The 20951-nt window shown below is 38.0% G+C and overlaps 1 protein-coding gene across 1 annotated transcript in view; it reads left to right on the top strand.

Annotated features, from left to right (window-relative positions):
- The first annotated feature begins 1058 nt into the window (after positions 1-1058).
- Positions 1059-20951, top strand: part of LOC117205164 — a 39786-nt gene continuing 19893 nt past the window's right edge. The window contains exons 1-3 of the mRNA XM_033443307.1: positions 1059-1843; positions 18635-18695; positions 19916-20033. Of these exons, the coding sequence (XP_033299198.1) occupies positions 18643-18695; positions 19916-20033 (171 nt within the window). The 5' untranslated portion in view covers positions 1059-1843; positions 18635-18642. The remainder of the gene's footprint in view (positions 1844-18634; positions 18696-19915; positions 20034-20951) is intronic.

Consider the following 20951-nt stretch of genomic DNA (forward strand, 5'->3'; position numbering starts at 1 on the left):
GAACTTTTATTTGGCTAGACTGGATGGCGCCCTGGCTCCGAGTTCTGACCGAAAGGGAGTCAGCCAGGGGCAGAATTATGTACGCTAGAGGGAGAAGAACGGAACAACGGAAGCGAACGAGAAAGGGATCAACCGGGACAGATAAAACATTTATCGTGTGTTGGGGTGAGCAATCGGCGGCGATAAATGCACACGCGCCAACCAACTGAAACCGTGGTCGCACCAATGAATCACTCGAGATAAGACTGTCGCGAGGTTGGTTTCCAAAATTTTGCGGATTAGTAAAAAGTTAGAGAGATTATAGAATAAAGGAGAGAATTAAATTTATTTCTGAAAGAATCTCTTAAATTGCTGAAGAATATGGGTTTTAGGTATCGGCATATATTTTTAATCGCACGTTTTTACAAAGTTTGACCATTTTGAATCTCCAAACGCTTGGTTAGAGATTTTTCGATCGGAGTAAAATTTTATTTCGTGTCGAAGATTTGGCCAATTTTCCTCCAAACGAGATATTTTCCTTTAAAAGAAATACTCTGTACGAAAACTATCGCTTAGCATACGAAACCATATTTGCAGTGAAAGTTGTACGACCACGATACTTTCCTTCCAAGATATCTTCAAATATTAATATCTCCCTTCCCTCTAAGAAGAATAAAAAAAGAAGAGAAGCAAGAAACAGCGAGCCCTCTCTACCAAGAAAATAATATCCACGGCACCGAAGAAAAATTCTTCCCCCAAAATTTTCGCCACATTTATCCCTCTATACTAACAAACAAAATCGATCGTGAAAAGGAACGCTTGGATCGTCTCTTAGCTTCGCGATACCGAAAGGAACATCGGAAGCTACATTAGCCCTGTTCGGCAGCCGCGGCATCGTGATCGTGTCATTGTCTGCGGTCAGATCGAGTGGTGATGGGGAAGGGAAGAAATAGAAGCAAAGTGGGAAAGTGAAAGAGGGAGACGCAAAGTCTGGCAGGGGCGCAAACTCGTTTTGAGGAGAGGGTTAGCTCGGGAGCGGCCAAGAGGGGACGAAGACGAGCTAGGGGCTGGAAGGGCGCTCAGATGCGGCTCAGGTGGGGGTGAGTCGAGATTGGCTTTTCGCGAGCGTGAAACTCAGTAGTACGCTACCACCCACGCATGTAGTACGCACGTTCGCTCCACGTGTGCCCCGAACGAGAACGATCCTCGATTTTACGCGACCTGCGAGAATCGGATAGTGTCCCTTTATCACCCTGGTGCCAGGTCGAGCGATTTCGAGCGGTTTCAAGAGGGTACATCGACGAAATCCAGTGATCTGCAATTTGAAGATTCATAAATAATCAATCGATCATTTAAACGGATCGAGAAGAGCGTAGATCGGGCAGGAACAAGAAAAGATACAAGAAGATAGAAGCTTGAAGTTGCACGAGTTTGTAGAGAAAGAAGAATAGAGGAAGAATCTCGAACGTGATAATAGGTTCGTATTATTTGAAATTAAGTATTCGTATCTGCATCGAGGAAACGTTGGACGTCGTAAGGTTTGGAAGAAGAACGCCTGGCACCGGGAGGATCGAATGAAAACGCGGAATAGGATGCGAAGGGTTCGTATTCGATGAAGATCGAGCTTACGCGCAGTAAAAGAGATGGAACGAGAAGCTGCACGATTATTTTGCTGATCGACGCGTCAGCGTTCCTTTCGCGGCAGAAATCTAAGATGAAAATCCGCTCGGCGGGACGAGACATTTTTTCAAGTGGCGCGCTGACGACGCTGCCTCTGCGACTCGCAGCTGAGAATCCTGATCGTTAGCACCTTTAAGAGACCGTTCCTGAAGATCGAGAATCAGCCATCGTCTTCGACAAACTCGTAAGCTTTTATTATTTTTCTATCTTTCAATTTTATTAAATATTTATAAAGCTTGCCCGTGTCTTTTTCGTTAGTTGGCTTGTGAATTAATCTCGTTTGGGGTGGTATAATATTTATAGTAGATGTTTGAGAGCGATCTCAAAGGGACGAAAATAGGGGATGCTTCCTTTATAAGGATTCACGAAGCTGCGAACCTCTAGTTAAAAGAGGTAACGTTCTGCAGATTAACAGGCCACAACGTTTAGTAGCTTGCCAGGTTTCGACTTTCCGTGGCCAGCATTGTTTGGTACCGGGGAAACCATTGAAAACCAATGACAATTAGCGAAATTCACCGTCCAGACCTCTAAGTTACTTCTGAATCGACAAAGAGAAAATCGAGTAGTTTCCAATTAAACCAAGCTAAACGAATTGTTCTTTTAAATGGTATCTAATTTTGTATGCAATAATCGAAAGAAACTAATAATTCTATACTTTGCTTATAATTTAGACTTAATTACTGTTTAATGATAGAAAATATGTAATCCTAAATATTAGAAGTAGAGTTACATAGTGCATCTGAAGCGACTATTTACTCTTCAAAAGATCAGTTTTATCGTTTTCTACTCTTTTCCACCATCGGTCTGAAATATTTTCTGCGACTACGTTTCACTAAGCAATTCTCTACGAGCTACAGATACGGAAATGTCGTTACACCGTAACAGTGTTGGCTAATGTTCCAAGTTGAACATTTTTGAAACGATTTTCTACGTCCAAAGGGTATCTCGTTACTTTGATATATCATTCAAAATTATTTACAATCGTATTTTAATCTTTCTTGCACGTTATTATTTCACATTCCTATTTTGCTCGTAATAGAACTGTGTTCATCGAGAAACTCTTAACTTTCGAAAGATGTACGTTGATAATCGAACTCGTTTGAGTTGAAATTGATGTATTCTACTTTTTCGAGCGATCGTTCTTATCAATTCAGTGTGAGAAACACGCGTTCTCGTACAGAAGCTAATCTTATTATTGCATTCGAAGCATGGCTCGACGCGTAATCTTTCAGTAACAAGGCAAACATACGAACGTCCACGAGCCTGCCAGTTTCGTCTATTAATTAATTCTCAACCACTGATACACGGCGAACGGAGATTACCATAGAATGCAGATTTTGGAGATCTGGTTCCATGCAAATTGTGTTTCATCTGATGGCTAGTGGGACAATAGAGAGGATATTATCCCCGATAACATTTACGCAAACATTATAACAGATCATGTTACAATGTAAACCTACAGATTACCATAAAACGTTTCAACCTTTGTAACTCGACTTTCTCGATCCAATTGTATTTTTCACTACTTGAGACATTTTCTAAGTTTAAGGAAAATATGAGGGAATAATTACTGATATCCGTAATTTTTCGTTTCAAAAAATCCATTAAATGTTTTCCTGAAACACGAACCCTTTGAGATTCGAATGTTTTCAGACTATGGGAAAATTTTGTTTTGTAGCAATTAATATAACTTCTTACTTTGTAGAATTGCTTTCGATGTTTCATGCATTTTTTCATATTATGTACACTCTGTACGTTCTTATGTTCTCAAGTTTTCGAATTTCGTAAGCTTGTAATCAAATAATAATTGAAACGTACATTTCTTGACGTTTTTACAAAGATAATATACTCCAATAAAAAAAAGATTAATTACATTTAACAAAATTAAAAATAGTAGTTAACGGCACAAACGATAATAAACAACTTGCCAAAGTATGATATTGTGCACATGTAGAAGGTGAAAGGTCCTTTTGTTTCTTAAAATGAAAGCAGGACAGAACCTAAGAATTCGAGAACTACAGCCCTCCTTAGTCCTTTTGTTGCCACCTGACTGATACATCCGCCCTTAATGCTTACGCGACACATAGGTGCCATTTGTTTACGTTTGTATTTATAAAACGTACATATCAAAATGGCCAGGATATTCTTCGCATATATCACGTATTTGCGGCTGGCAGTAGAAAGCTTAAGAAATTTACAAGGAATCCTATCATCTGGCAATGAAAGGGGCAGGATGGAGGAAGGGGCGTTATCGTACAAGTAACGCAGAATCGTTTATTTCAACGGCACAGAAAAAAGAGCATCAAACGATGTTAAAGTACAATCTCACTGCCAACTTTGGTCCGTGCAAAATTACATAACTATCTGCGTGCCATGTAATACCGGCGAATATTAGGAGCGTGGAACGCCAAGGAGCCATGGCGTTACTCTTTTCAGGAATGTAATCAAACGGAATGACGAGAACGTCAGACGCAGAAGACGGTGCTGGAAACATTGGCATGACGAGTCGACTTGTTTCAACATCCTCACGAAGCTCGTCGATCTTGCAAGTTAAATTAAAAGTAGGGAACTCAGTTCCGCGAATATTAATAGTTCTAATCCGAAAGCTGCAAGAGAAATTTATCCGTAAGATAAATTTTCCTCGGAGAGTCGAGCAACGAAAGAAAGGGAAGAGTTCTATGCTTCGTTCCTGTAACTCTGTCTTTTTTCCTTTAATCGAGTTACGACTGCAAATGTTACTCCCCTAGTCGCACTTCCTCCGGCTAAAGCTCACCATCTGGCCAACTTCTTTTAAGTAAGAAGTTGAAGTTAAGGGAAATTGCTCGAGTAAGAACTTGCCACTTTTTTTTTTACGAAAGCCTGCGAGCGACAATTCGAGTTCCTCGGAATTAATTCGAGCTTCTTCGCACTGTGCTTCACACGTGTCCACTTTCGTGTTAGGTGGAAAGATTCGATAGAGAAGTGGTATTATCATGGAAGTTTTTATATCTAAGGTAACTAGGAGCGAGATTGAATTCTAGTAGAGAAGTTTGTTAGGAGAAATCTATTTTTATACGTTTAAACATATCACCGTTTCTACTCATAAAGATTTAGAAATTCATTAAAAAGATCCTCCAGATAAATAAAGGTCTTATGCGCTTATCTCGTTTCCAGAAAAAATGCACTCGAACTGAGTAGTTCCAGCTGAGCTCTTTAATTAATTAAATAATCTCTTAAGTAATTCTTTATGGAATCACGAAATTTTTTCTATATTTCACCGACACAGCTGAATGGCTCAGAATTTCTAGACGATTTTTAAAAATAATTTATGTCGATTCATGTTTCCTGGATAACGTTATACTCTCCCACACTTGTTGATAAAAGCTCTGGGGGAAAGAAACTGGATTCTCATAATAGCCGAAGGGTCAAGGATAGCCATGCGCAAAGAAACGAAAAAGGGCACGTTTTTGCCCTCCCATTGGCGACCATTTAATACAAAAAAAAAAAGTGAAAGAAACCTGAAATCAAGGCTGAAACGCCGTGCGACAGTATGTGGGCTGCATTATAAAATGGCGGGTCGAGATACGAGCAACGGATATTGAGGACTATTTGAGGGATGTGCCCTTTTACGAGCTCGATCAAATGTATCGGATGTCCCTTTCTTCTCGTCCTCGACCGCCTAGATTACTAATGCATTCGACAATCTACGCTGAACATTTCTATCTCTCTTCACGAACGAGTTTCACCCTATTGTTACGGCGAAATAAATTTCTACTACTTGCTTGACCTATAGCACTGCGTCTTAGTGACGTAAACAGGTGACGATCTTCTTTATGGTATGCAGAACAGTCTTGCACAAACGAATTAGTTACTAATGGAATTCATTTACAAATTATTCGAATTAATACGTTTTTCTGGAAAATATAGTAACAGGTTCGATATTAAAGCAAATTTAAGTTCGCAAGTAAATTCTAGGAAGTTCGAATCATTCGATTATCTTATCCAACGCAACATTCTAAGATTGTAAGAAAGAAATCTGTAGCCTTGTAACTTTGAACGTTTGACGATCTGTGAATCTTGACTTTCTACGAAGTGGTATCTCGAATTTTATATTAATTTCTTAAAAAAAAAGATTGTACTAAGAAGTTCGCCTTAGGAAACTCGAGACTTGAAATTCGTTCTCGTAGAAGTGAACAATAGCTTCTTTCCTCTGTTTCGACTCAAAGGAGGCGAGGACGAGGCTTCCCACGCAGACTTCTTTCGTGATGCCAATCGAACACCTCTTGAAAAAGATCCACGCTGTTCGTAGAATTTCGTAATTGCTGCAGTTAGAATTGTGCCTTGATTAAACAGACATTTATTCTAATTCCAGGGAAAGTTTCAGAATAACAATAGCATCAGTAATTAGAGAGGCAAGCTTAACGAAGCCAGATAAGAAATGATTCTTGGTAATTTCAATTTTTAAAAGCAATATAATCGGATCTCACGTAAATAAACGACTATTCTTATAGTCCTAGGATTTCCTTAATATTCATTTGAAGATAATGGAAAAGAAATTGTCTTGTACGTCACTTAGATTCCTTTTGTCGCATCGTTGCGTGTGAAATGTCCGCGTAAAGTCATATCGTGGTTATGGTTCGGATTAAAGAAATATGGGGGATCGATCGCGTAAAAATTATGGCTCCCGCGGGTGGCTCGATCTCGTAAAATTTTTTCCCCGTCGTTTCTTGCAGCGCGACACTGCTAAGCTCCGTGTCTACGAGCGTGTAAGACAACGCCGTGCCATATTTTACAAGAAGGGAATCGATACTGTCCGTGGAACTTAACTTCGAAGCGCTGGATCTTTGCGGGTTGAAACACTTTTAAATTACAATATACAGGATCCAGAGAAAATTGTATTCTTAAGTTCTCTTTTAATCTTTTCCCATATAATTTCAAAGTGATATAAAAACGATGCAATAATCGCCCTTTATACTTGAAGCAAACGAAGTAAAATTATTAAAAAGTATTCAATTATTTTTATATAAATTTATAATTGGACATAAAAATCTCATTAATTATGCTTTACGTTTCGTTCCGGTGAATGGAGCTCATATTCTTCTCTCAGCTTCTTTATTTAAATTTCAAATTGTTGTCTCTGTCATCGTTGCACTTTTTTAAAGTATGGGTCTCGTATCTCACAACAATGATCTCTAAAATCTAGCAAATATCAATCCCGACAGGCAAGGAAATTAAGACCGAATCGTCGTTCGTCACTCGTCAGAGATTTCGAAATTGAAATTGAACGGGGCTCACGAAAGAGCATCGATACAGAAACGTGGAAGCGGGAATTTTGTCCGGCCGAAATAAAAAACAAATAAGCTCACGGGTCGTTTGTTTGCTCTCCTTTACGCCGGGCCGCGTCACTGATGCAAATTCCCGCGATATTCGCTCGAAAATAGGCTGTCAGGAAGCGGAGACCGGTCCACGTGTCACGATGTCCACGCATGACCGATCAGCGTGGACCGTGAAATAAATATGAAAAGTTGTAGCCTGATTTATGACCGGCGAACGGTCCGCCGTTGATTTATGATGCTGCGCCGGAAAGCGTCGGCTTTATTTTCTATCTGCCACGACGGCGTCCTCCTCTCCTACGAAATCGTCAGTCATCGATGGGACAGCTTCGCGTTTTCTTTTGAATTTATGCTTTTTCCGCCGTCGGTGACTTTATACTGGAATTTTGAGAGATTTATTTCGAACATCGTGAAATAACGTTGTCTATGATACGCTGCGCGACACCAATCTCAGTTAGTTAGAATGTTGGAATATTTTAAAGACACTCTATGAGTCTTGTTTAATAAGCTTGTTTAATTTTATAAATGTTTGAATTTCTTTTTCTTTTTTTTTTTTTACAGGTTTTAAAATAACGCCACATTTCCCATATTCGAACTTTTATTTTTCCTGTGTAGCTTTCAAATTTGACACGTTTAAAACTAAGTTTATTGCTCATTTATTATTCCGAACATCCAAATGGAAAAATAAAATTAATTTCAATATAAAATTTCATTGCTATTATGCTTCTGCAGCAGGCATGTCTAAGCTAATGAGTTTTCTTGCAAACCCTATAAACATAAATAGTAATCTTTCTATTCGGTAAATAGTAATCGTACTGGTCGCAATGACTCGTTGTAATTAAACTCTAAACACGATTGTTTCTTCTCAGAAGCAAGCAGCAATTCGGAGCAAGTAAACAGCAGTGATTGCTTCTTCCGAGAGCAAGTAGTAATTCAGTTAATATCCCCGACATAAGGAGAACGAGGATCCCACTCGAGCTCCCCCTTGTAATTTCCCATCAGCGATGCTCGAAAGTTTATTTGCTCTACGAGCGGTTCTCTCTTGACGTTTCGGCTGCTGCTGTGTTAGGCATTGACAAGAGCGTGGGTCGACCTTCTTGACAATGGTCCGCCGAATAGTAATCAAGCTACTTAACAGCGTTTCACTTGCCACTATAACAAAACATTGGTATCTGTCTCCACGAATTTTTTGCCATTGTTTTCCGAGCTATCGTCATTTTTTCCGGTAGTTTCTATCACTAATTTCAGGATCTGGATACCATGCCTTATGTAAAGTTCTTTTAATCAGATAGATAAATTTGTTACATATTTTTAGATGCTAATATTTATCGTTACTCAAACGCTCTTCCTCTATTCGTTTCTTTCAATTTCGTCGTCAATTGAATTTCTATTAGTACAAGTGTTGGAATTTTTAAATTGGAGAATATAAATAGAATCGAAATAGAAGAATCTCTGTGTAGTTTTGAACAATAAATATCATTACTGTCATGAAGGAAGCATTTCTCTTCTAGATAAGAACAAATCCTGTGTATCACTTCCTATGCTTATCTCATTTCTAGAAGAAAATACACTTATTCTACTTTTCGCCTCTTCAAGTCCAAATTTTATCAATCGAATATTCAATTCCTTGCAACTCTTCAAACATAAAAATATCTTGAAATCTCAGTCGATGGCACGATATCGACGTCAATTAAGCTCAAACCCGTCGTCTTCTCAACTATGTGGGTCGATGCGGATTTTTCAGCGTATTCCACGGTAAGGCTGTCCATTGTAGTTCCTCGTATACAGCTTCGGGGCTCGAAGGATTTGCAGGATGTGCCGGTACAACGGTGGTGAACCTCTATACACCTATCGCCGACGGATTCTCGGGTCGGATTTGTGTTCACGGAACTGGGAAAGCCGGATGAAAAAGGACGAGGAAAATGGAAGCAACCGTGATAAGATCGAGAAATCGCTGCCACATATTCTCTCACCCTCTATTTGGATGCGCTCTATATGCCTAATCGTATGCAAATCGCGGCTGTGACTCGCCGTTAGCCGAATACGGACGTCGATGCTCCGAATCGATAGAGTCTACTCAACGATATAAATGGGTAAACAAGCTCCGGGAGCCCGCTGGAGAATGATGAAATCGGTATTTGCATGTAAATGCCCGAACGTCTTTATCCGATGCTAAGGCTCCCGTGATTTTAGCAGAAGTCTAGTGAAATAGGAGCATATTTGTCAGACATCAATGATTTTTACGAAGAAGGGGAAACTCTACTTGTTTATACCAAATCTTATTCCAACCTTTAAATTATTGTAATGAATAATTGTAATTTTGATTATATAGCAATTTAAAAATGATTTTAGGGGAATGTGGAATTATTAAGTGAAATAGGAACTTATTTATCGAACACCAGCAAATAAATTGATAGGAGAATTTTTGTGGGAAAGGAGAAATTCTGTTTGTTTATAGCGTATTTTATTCTAATCTTTGGATTATGCTTTTGATTTAGTAGAAGCTCTAAATTATGGATTATAGATCTGACTCACAGTAAAGCTCGATTTGAATAATTGTAATTTTGTTTACATAACAATTCAAAAATGATTTTAGGGGAATGCGAAGTTAAGTAAAATGAAAACGAATTTGTCAGACATAAGTAAGTTAATGGACTGATTTTTCTGCATTTCTTTAATCAAAACGTCGAGCATTTCTTCATTTTTCAAAATATTATCCTTTAAATGAAGTTATTCGGGTCACTACAAAATAATGACCGGCAATGAGTATCTTAAATTGAATGAAGAGAGACGAAGATGGAGCGAAGAAAATGATAGAACTTGAATTATTCAGTTTCTAAATAGTATACAAGGTATTTTAACAAACGAAGAATGGTAGTTTTGTGAAACACAAGGAATTTCATTTGGTTGCAGCGTATTTTATTTTAATCTGTCAGTAACATAGATTACAGATCCGATTTAATTAAAACAGTTTCTATTCGTAATAAAATTTAGATTGAATTCTAGTTTCACTTTCAAATATAAATTACACATAATGTTTCAATATTACGTCGGCTGACATGATGTTACAATAATGAAGAAGTTACAGTGACTTAAGTAGCTACTGTGGCAAGAGTTTAAGAGATCGATCATCTTATGAAATTGTAATGTGATTTATACTTGGGGCCAGGAATTTAATTTTCGTTCTACAAATATTCTTAAAGAATCACGAAGGTGTAAAAAGTAACAGAATCTATCATCCCATAGTGGTCATCTAATGGAACGTTGAACAAAGAATTGCTTGTCCGAGAGAACTGACCCATACGTTGCAAGTACTTGTCGCGTTAACGCTAGAATTACCAACCTGTAATCTAAACAGATTATACATAAACAATTACAATTAAATTAATATAACGTAGATAATTAATTACACGTTATTGCTAATCTGCGAATTTGTGCGTCTATTCATTTAATATGACATACATATGACATGATTACAGAATTTAATTTAATTTAAATCTCTGTAATATTTAGATCTTTCCTTACATTCTATTTCCTTAGTTGTGCACTGGACAAAAACATGGATCTGCATAAGAGAATCCACAATTTAATCACAGATCCCTACCTCAATAATACTAAAACTCAAATTTGCCATAAGTACTGTAAGTTTGTAATTCATCATTTTGACAAGTACTAGTGTTTTTGCAGTCAGAATAATAGAAGTATATAATCCAAACAATGAAATAACGAATTTACATCAACGATTACGTAATAGCAGACATCAATTTCATCGTGCAAACGTACACGAAGTGTTGGTAACATGTACTCGAAAATTTGGACTACAACTGGCGAATGCAGTAACGAGCCGGGCTTGGGCCTAATTAACTGTCGGATGAATAATTGAAGTAGGTTAAAATACACGCGCAGTTTGATCGATTATTTAAACTGTGGGACTGTGTTGGCCAGGCAAAAGGGGAATATTGCACAGCGAGAGATTGAATGGATTTTAATATTAAAATTGGAGAATTCGTTTATCGAGCACGTAGCGCCGGATTTAACGTCTGAGACCCTTCACAGGGATAAGAGACTCTCGTTAGCTCGTCTATTTTGTTGCTCCTGTCGAGTTTCGCATTAAAAAGAATCGCATTAAAATAACCGAATCGAGTCAAACGATGCGCTCCATCCGTTGAAACGTTCAACAGGTATTGCGTGCATCGTTTGATAAATGATTTACGAACCCCGAGCTTGCTCTTTTCGCTCGTTTTGGTAAGAAATGGTCTTAGAATTGAGCGTGGAGAACGCGCCACGTCCATTTATGTTTATTTTCGTGACTTTGATTCAGTACGAGATTAATGCTGGAATAATATTTTTAGGAAGTTAGTTCCTCTGTCGTGAGTGTTTTCACAAGTGGATTAAACACGAACTGAAAGTAATAGTAATTGTAGTATAGCAATATCGTGCGATTTCTTTTTATTTTCATCTATTTCAAAAGTGCCACAACTCGAAATAATTCAGTCCTTTGTTAGAAAAACATCAAAACCATCAAAGGAGAATTTAAAAACTGGATAATTACAGCAATAGTATTTGGTCAATGTTTCAAAGAGGCTATTCCCCTCCGTTCAGTAAATAATTTTTTGTAAGCTTCTAAAAAGTTCCCGTTTTACCTGCAAAATTTGTTCGAATTATGTCACTTGTGACATAAACATTAGAAATTTGTACGCTTACCCAACGAATGGATTAGGCAACGCGCAAGGATATTACGCGCAGCATATTGTTCCAACCAACAATTCTATGAACAGTTGTGTCATCAAATTTTACGATTCAGCTTTAATATCAAATTTCATGGAAACGATAACCGTCTAGCCGCCCACTCCGCTCATTATTTCAAAATAATATAACGATGTCTCATAAAAATCGTCATAAAAAACGAGCATCGTGTCAAGCGTAGTAACGAGATTAATTTTTCAAAACGCACGGATTCCTGTCGACGGCTGTCGTCGACGACAAAAATGAGAAGGGATCGAGGCACGAAGAGAAGAAAGGAGAGAGAAAAAAGCTCCGTGGGGACGTGGAGCCCTTCCAAGGCCCTCGTTGTTTCGAGATTTCGCTGCGGAGATACGCCAATTATCAGACAATGAGATTCTGAAGCGTCTTTTGGGAATCTTAGCCCTTCACTTGCTCTGCTTGTGTTCCGTTCGTACGCGTTCCTGTGGTTGGCATTTATTGGTCGCTTTGACGAGACTCGCAGCCTCTCGATCGCAGGTATTTCCCCAGGATCCACTACGATCCATTACACAAATGGACGAAATTACATTTTCAGGTAAGTGTAAAGCGTCTGGGAAATCATGTACGACTGCGTACCATCTTCTTAACTTTCACGAAAGCACCAACGATAAATGAGCCTCTCGCAAGCTTAAGTAATCAGCTCTACCTTTTCTCAGCTTCTCAATTCTATTACACAAGTGCGCGGTTGATGTTCAGTTCTCAAGAAACAACTGGTTTGTTTCTATAAATTCACTAATTTCAATAAGATAGCATACATAATGGATACTACGTTTCGAGGTAAATTTAAGATTGTTCCATAGTTTTCAATTCGCGAGATTGATTAATCTAGCTTCTGGTCACTTTGCATTTTAAATAACGCGATAGGCGAGAGTGGTATTGGCCTTGTTCGAGGTAGAAGCAGTCTAATGGGCTCTGCGAATTTTACGTATTTTATGATTTATGAACATTACGATCTTCCAAGTGAGTTGTCTTACGGATTATATACATGCTATTTCGTCCACGAGTTTCTAAGCTTTTTATTGCCTCAAAAACTATTTGTTGCGTTTATTATGTAACTTGGTACAATCGATGTATCGATCGTAAAGTAAACAGTTGGTGCGGGCCGAGTTTTGTGTAACTTTGCAGCCTTCTTTTGTATCTTTTCGAGGGATTATTTCAATGAGGAAACGCGCGCAACGATCAACCCGTATTCGATTAGTTTGCAGTGGCGTGGCTCTGGGTAAACGAGCATGGACTCGAGCTAGAATCGAACTAGACTGTGTCTCGATCGGTGACGGATTTTCCGGACCATCGATATTTCCTTTCGTGTCCCGCCCCGTCGAAACGATCGATACGCCGCAACGTGATACGAAGTTTCGTCGGCCACTCTAATCCGAAAACCGGTCCCGCGATGGGACCAGCTGATAATCCAACTTCGACCAGTTGACAATCGCGCGTTGACATTCGCCGTTTCTCAGCGTTTGATAAAGCGCGCAGCGTCGGTGCGTCAACAGCGTGTCCGGGATCCGTCGAAGCTGACGTACGAATTAATCCCCGATCGAGTGATTCCTCTCTCGACTGAAACAGATATTGTTTCCTCTTTGGTATTTTTTGCTTGTTAAGAGTTTTGTACTGCCGATTGGGTGCGTGCGTGTATGTAAAAGATTCTGTATGTTGGTGAGTTAGATCTTTTGCAAGATCGTTTTAACTTGGCTATGCCTGAGCTGCTTTCAATAATTTTCAGAATAATTTTGCATTTCTTTTATTATCGAATGATTCTAACGAATCTGTCGATGAAATTTTTGTAAATTTTTATGGATAATAATCATCTTTTCAAAACGAAAGTTGAGCAATGCCAACAGTAGAAAAACAGTACCGAAGAGATCTCGAAACTTTTATTACTTATTTTGCAACCATATTTTTTTTAGAATAATAGATATATCTGGATTAATTTCTTTAAATGTGTTGCGAAATAGAACGTTCTTAGTCATTGATATTCTAGAGCATTTCGTTTTTTATGAAAGAATAATGGTAAAATTTAATTACTGCCAGAAACTTGTAGAAAATTCGATGAATAAGTTGTACTACGTCTGGTCTGATGGAAACGTCTGATTCTACTTACGCGCTCCATCAACGCCTAGTCTACACTGATTTTTCTTTCCCAGGGATAATTAAATACAATGTTCATTCATACGTATCTAATTGAGTCAGGGCTAACTTTGCGTTTCAATATAAATTTCTCGGATGGGCCACACGTGTGCTTTTGTCTTTGTAATATCGGAAAGCAACCCGGGTTGTTATATAACTTACGTACAACCACAAATTACACCACTTGTTACGAAAGTTTTGCTTGGAAAATTTTATTGGAACATTAATTTGGAGAAGAATTTTGATTAGGTGCTTCGATAATAAAACGAGCGAAGATACAGTGAAGCAACATCATTTTAATATATGTATTACTCAGAAAGGAAAGAAACTCGTCGATTTTATTGAATCATTTTCATAAAGAGCATCAAACGCGAGATTCGAATCCTTAGACTCGCGTCTAGGCTTAAGAAACTCGAGGATATCATTGACTATACGAGCCGTGGATCCAGGTCGTCGAATATTACGTTCTCTTTATTATTGAAATTCGTTCACAGGGCCATGGTAATTTACTTTTTTCCTCTCATTGGCCCCCGCAATTTCATTCCGCGGTTCGAGGAATTATTAAAATTCGATATTCGCCATGATTCCGCGAAATTTACATTTTCCCATCGTGGGGTATCGGTTGGAGAAGAATTCGGAAAAATGGTCACAACGCAGGTGACGATAGCAACCGATTTCATTTAATTTGCCTGCGTTCGCAAGAAACGATCTCTGATTAAGTGTCAGCACTGAAGAAAAAAGGACGTCTGATGTCAAAAAGAGATTTTAGTGATCGAGAATGCTAATATTCATAGAGTTTTAAACGATGAAATTTGAGACGCGGAATTTTTCCGAATAATCTTAACACTGTACATTTAGAATTATATAATTTTCTGAATTTGTAGAAATTAAAATGAGGAATTTAATGGTCAAAATGTAAATTTAGAGTTATACAATGTTCTGGATCTCTATAGAATTAAGTAGTAGTTTATTCTCTATCATTGATGGTTCGAGAGAGCAATAGAAGTCCTTGTGAATCAGCGAGTTAATTTCTCGACGTCGGTGTAATTGACCCCTAAAACTGTGTTGCTTGTCGACGTTGCATGTCAATGAGATGCTTAGAATGCTGATTAGCCTCATTGTGCCTACGCCAAATACACCGACAAAGTTTCAACCTCCATATCCGCTGTATTCCGAACATTTCCAACAATCGTGACATCCTGTCTCCTCTTGGCAATACAACAAAGGAATCCATTTATGTGTCAACTCGTAAATTGTTATATGTGTCTTTCATAAGGAAACGTGGAATAAATGCAATAAAATTCGCCAAGCGTGTGATATACATAAATGGTGACATAATGAAAAGCATCGAGCGTGTCGCGATTCTAGGATCTTCTCTTTAATTCTCGCCATTAAACTAGCTGAAGATTAAAATTGAGCAGCTATTTGGAATACCGGCGTATCTGCTAAAATCCTGCTTCTGAAATGTTCAAAATTGGAACCCTCATTCGTTTATGAAATCGCGATATTTATGAAAAACCTATAAAATCGATACCGTACAAATTTCATTTTTAATATAGAATAAAATGACGCCAAAAGAAAAAAACGACTACTTTAATTTCAGTAAAAAATAATGAAGTTTAAAAAAAAAAAAAAATTACTTTGGATCACCTTTTTTTCGAATAGCTGGTTTCCTCGTTACATTATAATATTAAAGGTAATTACATATGTGCAGCATCTTATTAAACGCACATTTAAGTAGTTATAACGCAATAAAAATGGATATAAGAGTTTTCAAAAATATTTATCGAGCAGAAGACATGTGTCATGTGTTAAAATTTAATTTGTAATAATTCTTTCTAATTTTATAGCATTGTTTTTATCCAAAAATGATAATAAATTTTCAATGTCCTAACTTTTCTCATTTTTCAACATAACTGCAACAGCAGGTTTCAACAAAAATTTTGCAGATAACATTTCTTCTATTTTTATTTTATACGGGAAATATTCATTGAATCTCATGAATATCTTTAAATGTGTATCTTTTGTAATTTGAAATACATTAAACCGAAAAAGCGCGTTTCTAAAAAAATACCTTTTTTTTATCAACTTGTTTGTACTTGAGTGAATTATGGCAATACAACAATAGTAATTTACCGGTGTGTATAGTAAAGTCCGTACATTATAAAAATGCGACAATCGGAAAAATATCTCGAGAAACGCCCGTAATTCGAAAAGCTCCTCATCAGTTGCTTCATATCGTTCGAAATTTCTTTACTAAGTTAATGAAACAACGTGCCGAGCTTGCAATAGGCCAACAGACGTCTATTCAATCTTCTGTTTAACTAGATATCGTTTCGCCAGTTAAACGACCCTGTGAAATCATTGTCCCAGTAAAAAAATCAATTGTCAAATCGTATGTAGGTCAGGAGGATTTTTATTCAATGGACGACATGTGTGTCAGGATCATCTTGACCCAGAGGTTTACGACGCAGGTAGAAGGAAAGAGTTGTTCGGAGCAGACGTTTGAAAAACGGAAGACTCCTCTTTGGAATTCTTATCCTCGTGATTCGTATACTAATGCGCCTTATTTTCAAACCGAACGTCAAAGGAGCGCGAATATTTTTGAGTTATTATAAAATGTAAAATATTATCCTTATTTTAGATACGCTGTCAGTAGAATGCGAATATTCACGAAAAATATTTGTACGAATATAAGAAAGAAGCTTATGTAGAGCTTTAACGAGTTACTTCGTCTTTCACGGTGAGTGTACATGTTAGCAAGATAATAGAAATGTTAAGAAACTATTTAAGTTCTAAGTCAACGCTAAGATAACATTCGTTTCATTAAATGGGTAGACTCTGCATGTTAACTGAAAATTCATGCTGTTATGAATACAACTAAAAGAATGAAATAATAAATAATTCTTCCATTTTCTGAATATTGCACTAAATACGTCTGATATTATATGTATTTTTACGTAGATATTTATTTATTTATCTGTATACGGGGATCAGCCCGTTAAAATGCACGTATTTACAAGGTTAGCTGGACTGCCGAATACAGATACGTAGAAAAGCGAAAATAAACATTTTTGCAAAATATAGATAACAAAGTATTGTTATACAGTAAATTTAGAACGATGATAACGCGTCGTAAATCGCTCGCTTGAATGACACGTCAATGGAACGCTCGATGGAAAAGATCTATGGGATTTGAAAAGCTGTTAACTGGAAAACAGATACGATTTAGTGTATCTGGATGGAAGTATTTAGACTTGTAAGCATAACGTTGAAATAGCCACGGTTTCGCTAGTTTTGAAGATGGTGCATTAAAATTGATCGATGCGAGGATACGCGATATTATTTAAACCTTTCCACCTTTCAATTTCCTATAAATGCATAAACATCCCTGCTCCAGATATTGCACCAACTTCGTCGACATATCTGCATCAAAACTAAAATGGCAAAAAGATTCTTAAATTCCGAATTCTTCTCGCTCAAAAATTTCCCTTCTACGCTAAAGAACTCGCACCTAAGTCACTTCCGTAATTTCCTCCTATTATCAAAATTTACTGTTCCAGCATTCTCGAGAGGTCAAACACCGCTCAAATATTATTAAAGAAACTCGGCAGAAGTGGCTACGAATCTAAATTAATCGCCGCCTTTAATAGTCGTTCGGATGGAAAAATCGTGTCCGCCTGGACAGCGTAGGACAAAAGGGGTACACGAATATGGCGCGTATTTAAAACGGAAGTGTTACAGAGAGGCGCGGAGTGCTCTTGTCGAGAACGCGGGGGTGGGTTCCGGCACATCGATCCCTCGGCTGCAGTCTGGTAGAGCCAACCCTCGTGGAAGGGTGCACAGGCCGATGAGATAGCAGGAAATTGAATAGTGCTTTCGCCTGATAGTGAGCCGAAGTAGCACTGTCACCATGCGCGAACCGTCTAGTCTGTTTGCTCGAACAAGCGTCGACGGAACCGCGTCACTCTTTTTCTCTTTATTTTAGATCACGTGACCCACTTGTGTCCTTTTGTACAGTCGTTGTACATGGAATGGATGGAATTTCGTTCATATTTCTAACGTGAATCGTAATTTCGTTCCTATTCGTTTTGTGTTTACTCGAATCGCTATTGGTCTGTATAAAGCAGATTTGTTCTTCGAGGAAATTAGTTTACACTCTTATTAGCTGGATTATCTTTTGCCGTATTTTAATTTAGTTTTACGTATCGTTTACGACGGCTGTTACAACTTTTTCATAAGGAAACTGGATATTGAAATTTAAAATAATCAGACAACTAAGATTTTGACATTTTTCAAATCACGTTACACGCACCATGGAATCTAGTTCACGTTTTTAAAGCGAGGTAATATTACGTTTTATTAATTTTTTGTTATTTACTTGATTCGTGATTCCTTTTCATTTTTCAAAGAACAACCTAATTATCCAAGGAAATTAATTTTGATTTACCATCTTCTAATTTAACTTTACATATCGTTTGTACACTTTCGTAAAGTAACTAGGTATTAAAATTCCAATTACGCATGGAACTACGTTTTGCATAGATTTTACGCTTTTCAGCGGCACGAGTGAAAATGGGACGCGTTATAATTGCGTCAGGTAATTAACCGATCGCAAAGAGGCGCGCGTCCAATGGACGCGAACGTGTGGTAGGTCGTTTTATCAGTTGATTTTGACGTTCGTTCGCGCGATCGATTCGCTGTAACTCCTGCACGACTTCCGGCGACGTGATCGTTCACTGATACTCGAACCCTTTTCTCGTTCATTGCAGCGCTTAAAATGTCTGGAACGGAGGCACATGGCGGTGATACGAGTCCCACGCGTCAGCCAAGGTAATTAAAAAGTAATCGCTCTTGATTTACTTGGTGTCGAGGACTCTTTGAAAATCCGGTCGATTCGTCATCGTCTTCTTTTTCTTGCCCTTTTTTCAAATTTTCACGCATTTAATGGGATAACTTTTTCAAATCTGATTGCCATCGAACCATTTGTTTTTCGTATTAGATGGTGTAAGAAACTTTTTCCTTTACCTTGTTACTTTGTAACTGAGAACTTGGTATGAGCGCAGCGGGATATTTAATCGCCAAGTTTCCACTTTCTACCCTTAATTACATTATTGATTGTAAAACTCGAAAGGAAACGCGAGACGCGAAAACAACGTCGGGAAAAAAATTCCCATCCAACTAGATTCCAGAAATCGAAGTTTATGAGAAAACGACTCTTGTCTGTGTTTGTCTTTTTCCTGGAAAAAAAAAAGGATACTCAGTTGCTTTAATTACTGGTCGATATGCTTCTATTCTCATTAAGAAGAAAATATTCAACAAAATATTCATGCTTATATATTTACGTCTGTAATTAAATGTAACTATATTACGAAGTTGCGTATCAGATAACAAGTGTGATGTTTATAGAACCGGTTTATAATTTATTCGACAATAAATCAAGACACGGACCATTTTTTACAATATGAATTTTATCATGCTGCGTGTCTTGCTTCTGGTTACTGGAATATTATGATAGAAAATGGAAAAATTTGACAAGGGCTGTTTTTGACACGAGTTTCTTAATTTATACGAAAGGCAAATGATTAATACGAAGGATTAATGAAGTTCGTATCCCTAATTACCAGCTTCTTCGAGCTGCAAACGTCCTCGTTACCAACTTCTAAACACGTTTCCAACACTTGATGTATCAAGCTCGTACTGTCACATGATTCCGCGGCGTTCGTCCTCGATATTAATTGAGGCATTAATTATCCCGGATCTAGAACCTCTATGACTCCACTTTGAAGGACGGATTTCGAGTGAAGCGTTTCTACAAAGGAAACTATACCGTTAAAAGGGCACGCGCCGAATCGAGCTAATTAGCGAGCCTGATCCATCAAAGACGCGCCAGTAATAAGTAATTGATATCTTTGCGAATTACCGATGCCCTTTGCCTCCTCTTTATCAAGAGGCTTATAACGAGAGACCATAAAGACCATTATTCATTTTTAAAATACGTCGATGGATCTCGTTTGTCCCTCTGGCGATAATATTTTCCTGTGAAATTCCAGACAGAGTAGAATTCACAGCGTCGGGTTACCGGCACGAACATCCCTGCTTCCGGAACCCCCGCCCGCCGGAAGTGGCGCTCCACCGCCGATACCACGCCGCCATTCCGCAACACCTACGGTAAGTAAAGTTTAAATAACTTCTCTGTTTCGATTAATATCCGATTTCAGTTTAATCGACACCCAATTCCCACTTTCTTTGCTCCGACCAAAAGTTAAATCTCCGTGGATACTTGCAAAATGTAAATTTGTTTATTTTTGTGTATACAGCGTATGTTACACAGTTGTGATTAAACTGTATGTTTCCACGTAGACTTTAATTTCATGTTTTCACGAACATAATATAAAGAAATAAAGATCTGTTTCGTGTACTATAAGTTGTAAAAAGTATGGTATTTATAAATATCTTATATATATTTCTATACTAATATGTATCCTGTGCATTTCCGCAGATTGAAAATTACCATAGACGCGCGCGAGTCCGCAGTCCAATTAATACTTCGCTTTGGATATTTTCGTACATTTTATTTCTGTATATTTCTTCGCATTTAAATTTCCAATAAATACACAAACATCCGCAGCCCAATTATCAGCGGTAAATCTCCTGCCACACAGTTACAGTGAGGAAATAGAATACATCGCCGAATAATTTGAACTTTCGACGCTGAATAATTTGAAAGGAAAATTACCGCAGTTCTCGAGCCTTCTTCTTTTTCTATACATCATGCCGGTATTGCAGAGAAACGATGGAATTTTCGTCTAAATCGTACGACTAAAACTGAACAATTAGTGGCACGCCGACACTCAACGAATTAACAAAGGCAAAAAGCGACGGTGTAATCTCTAACCGGCTGGTTTTAAGTGGTCGTAGTAAATCGAGTAGAAACAACGAGGAACGAAACGTTCTCGTCGTGGTACTCGTTCGCACGTTTCTCGAACAGGGTCCACGTAATTAGTGGACAAACGAGGGTTTAGTGGATCAAGCTGAATCACGTCGGTTCTTTTGCACAGACAAGTCTGGACACGAGAACAATCGTCA

This window comes from Bombus bifarius, unplaced genomic scaffold, assembly GCF_011952205.1.
Source record: "Bombus bifarius isolate JDL3187 unplaced genomic scaffold, Bbif_JDL3187 scf7180000007987, whole genome shotgun sequence".
In the NCBI taxonomy this organism is placed as follows: Eukaryota; Metazoa; Arthropoda; class Insecta; order Hymenoptera; family Apidae; genus Bombus; species Bombus bifarius.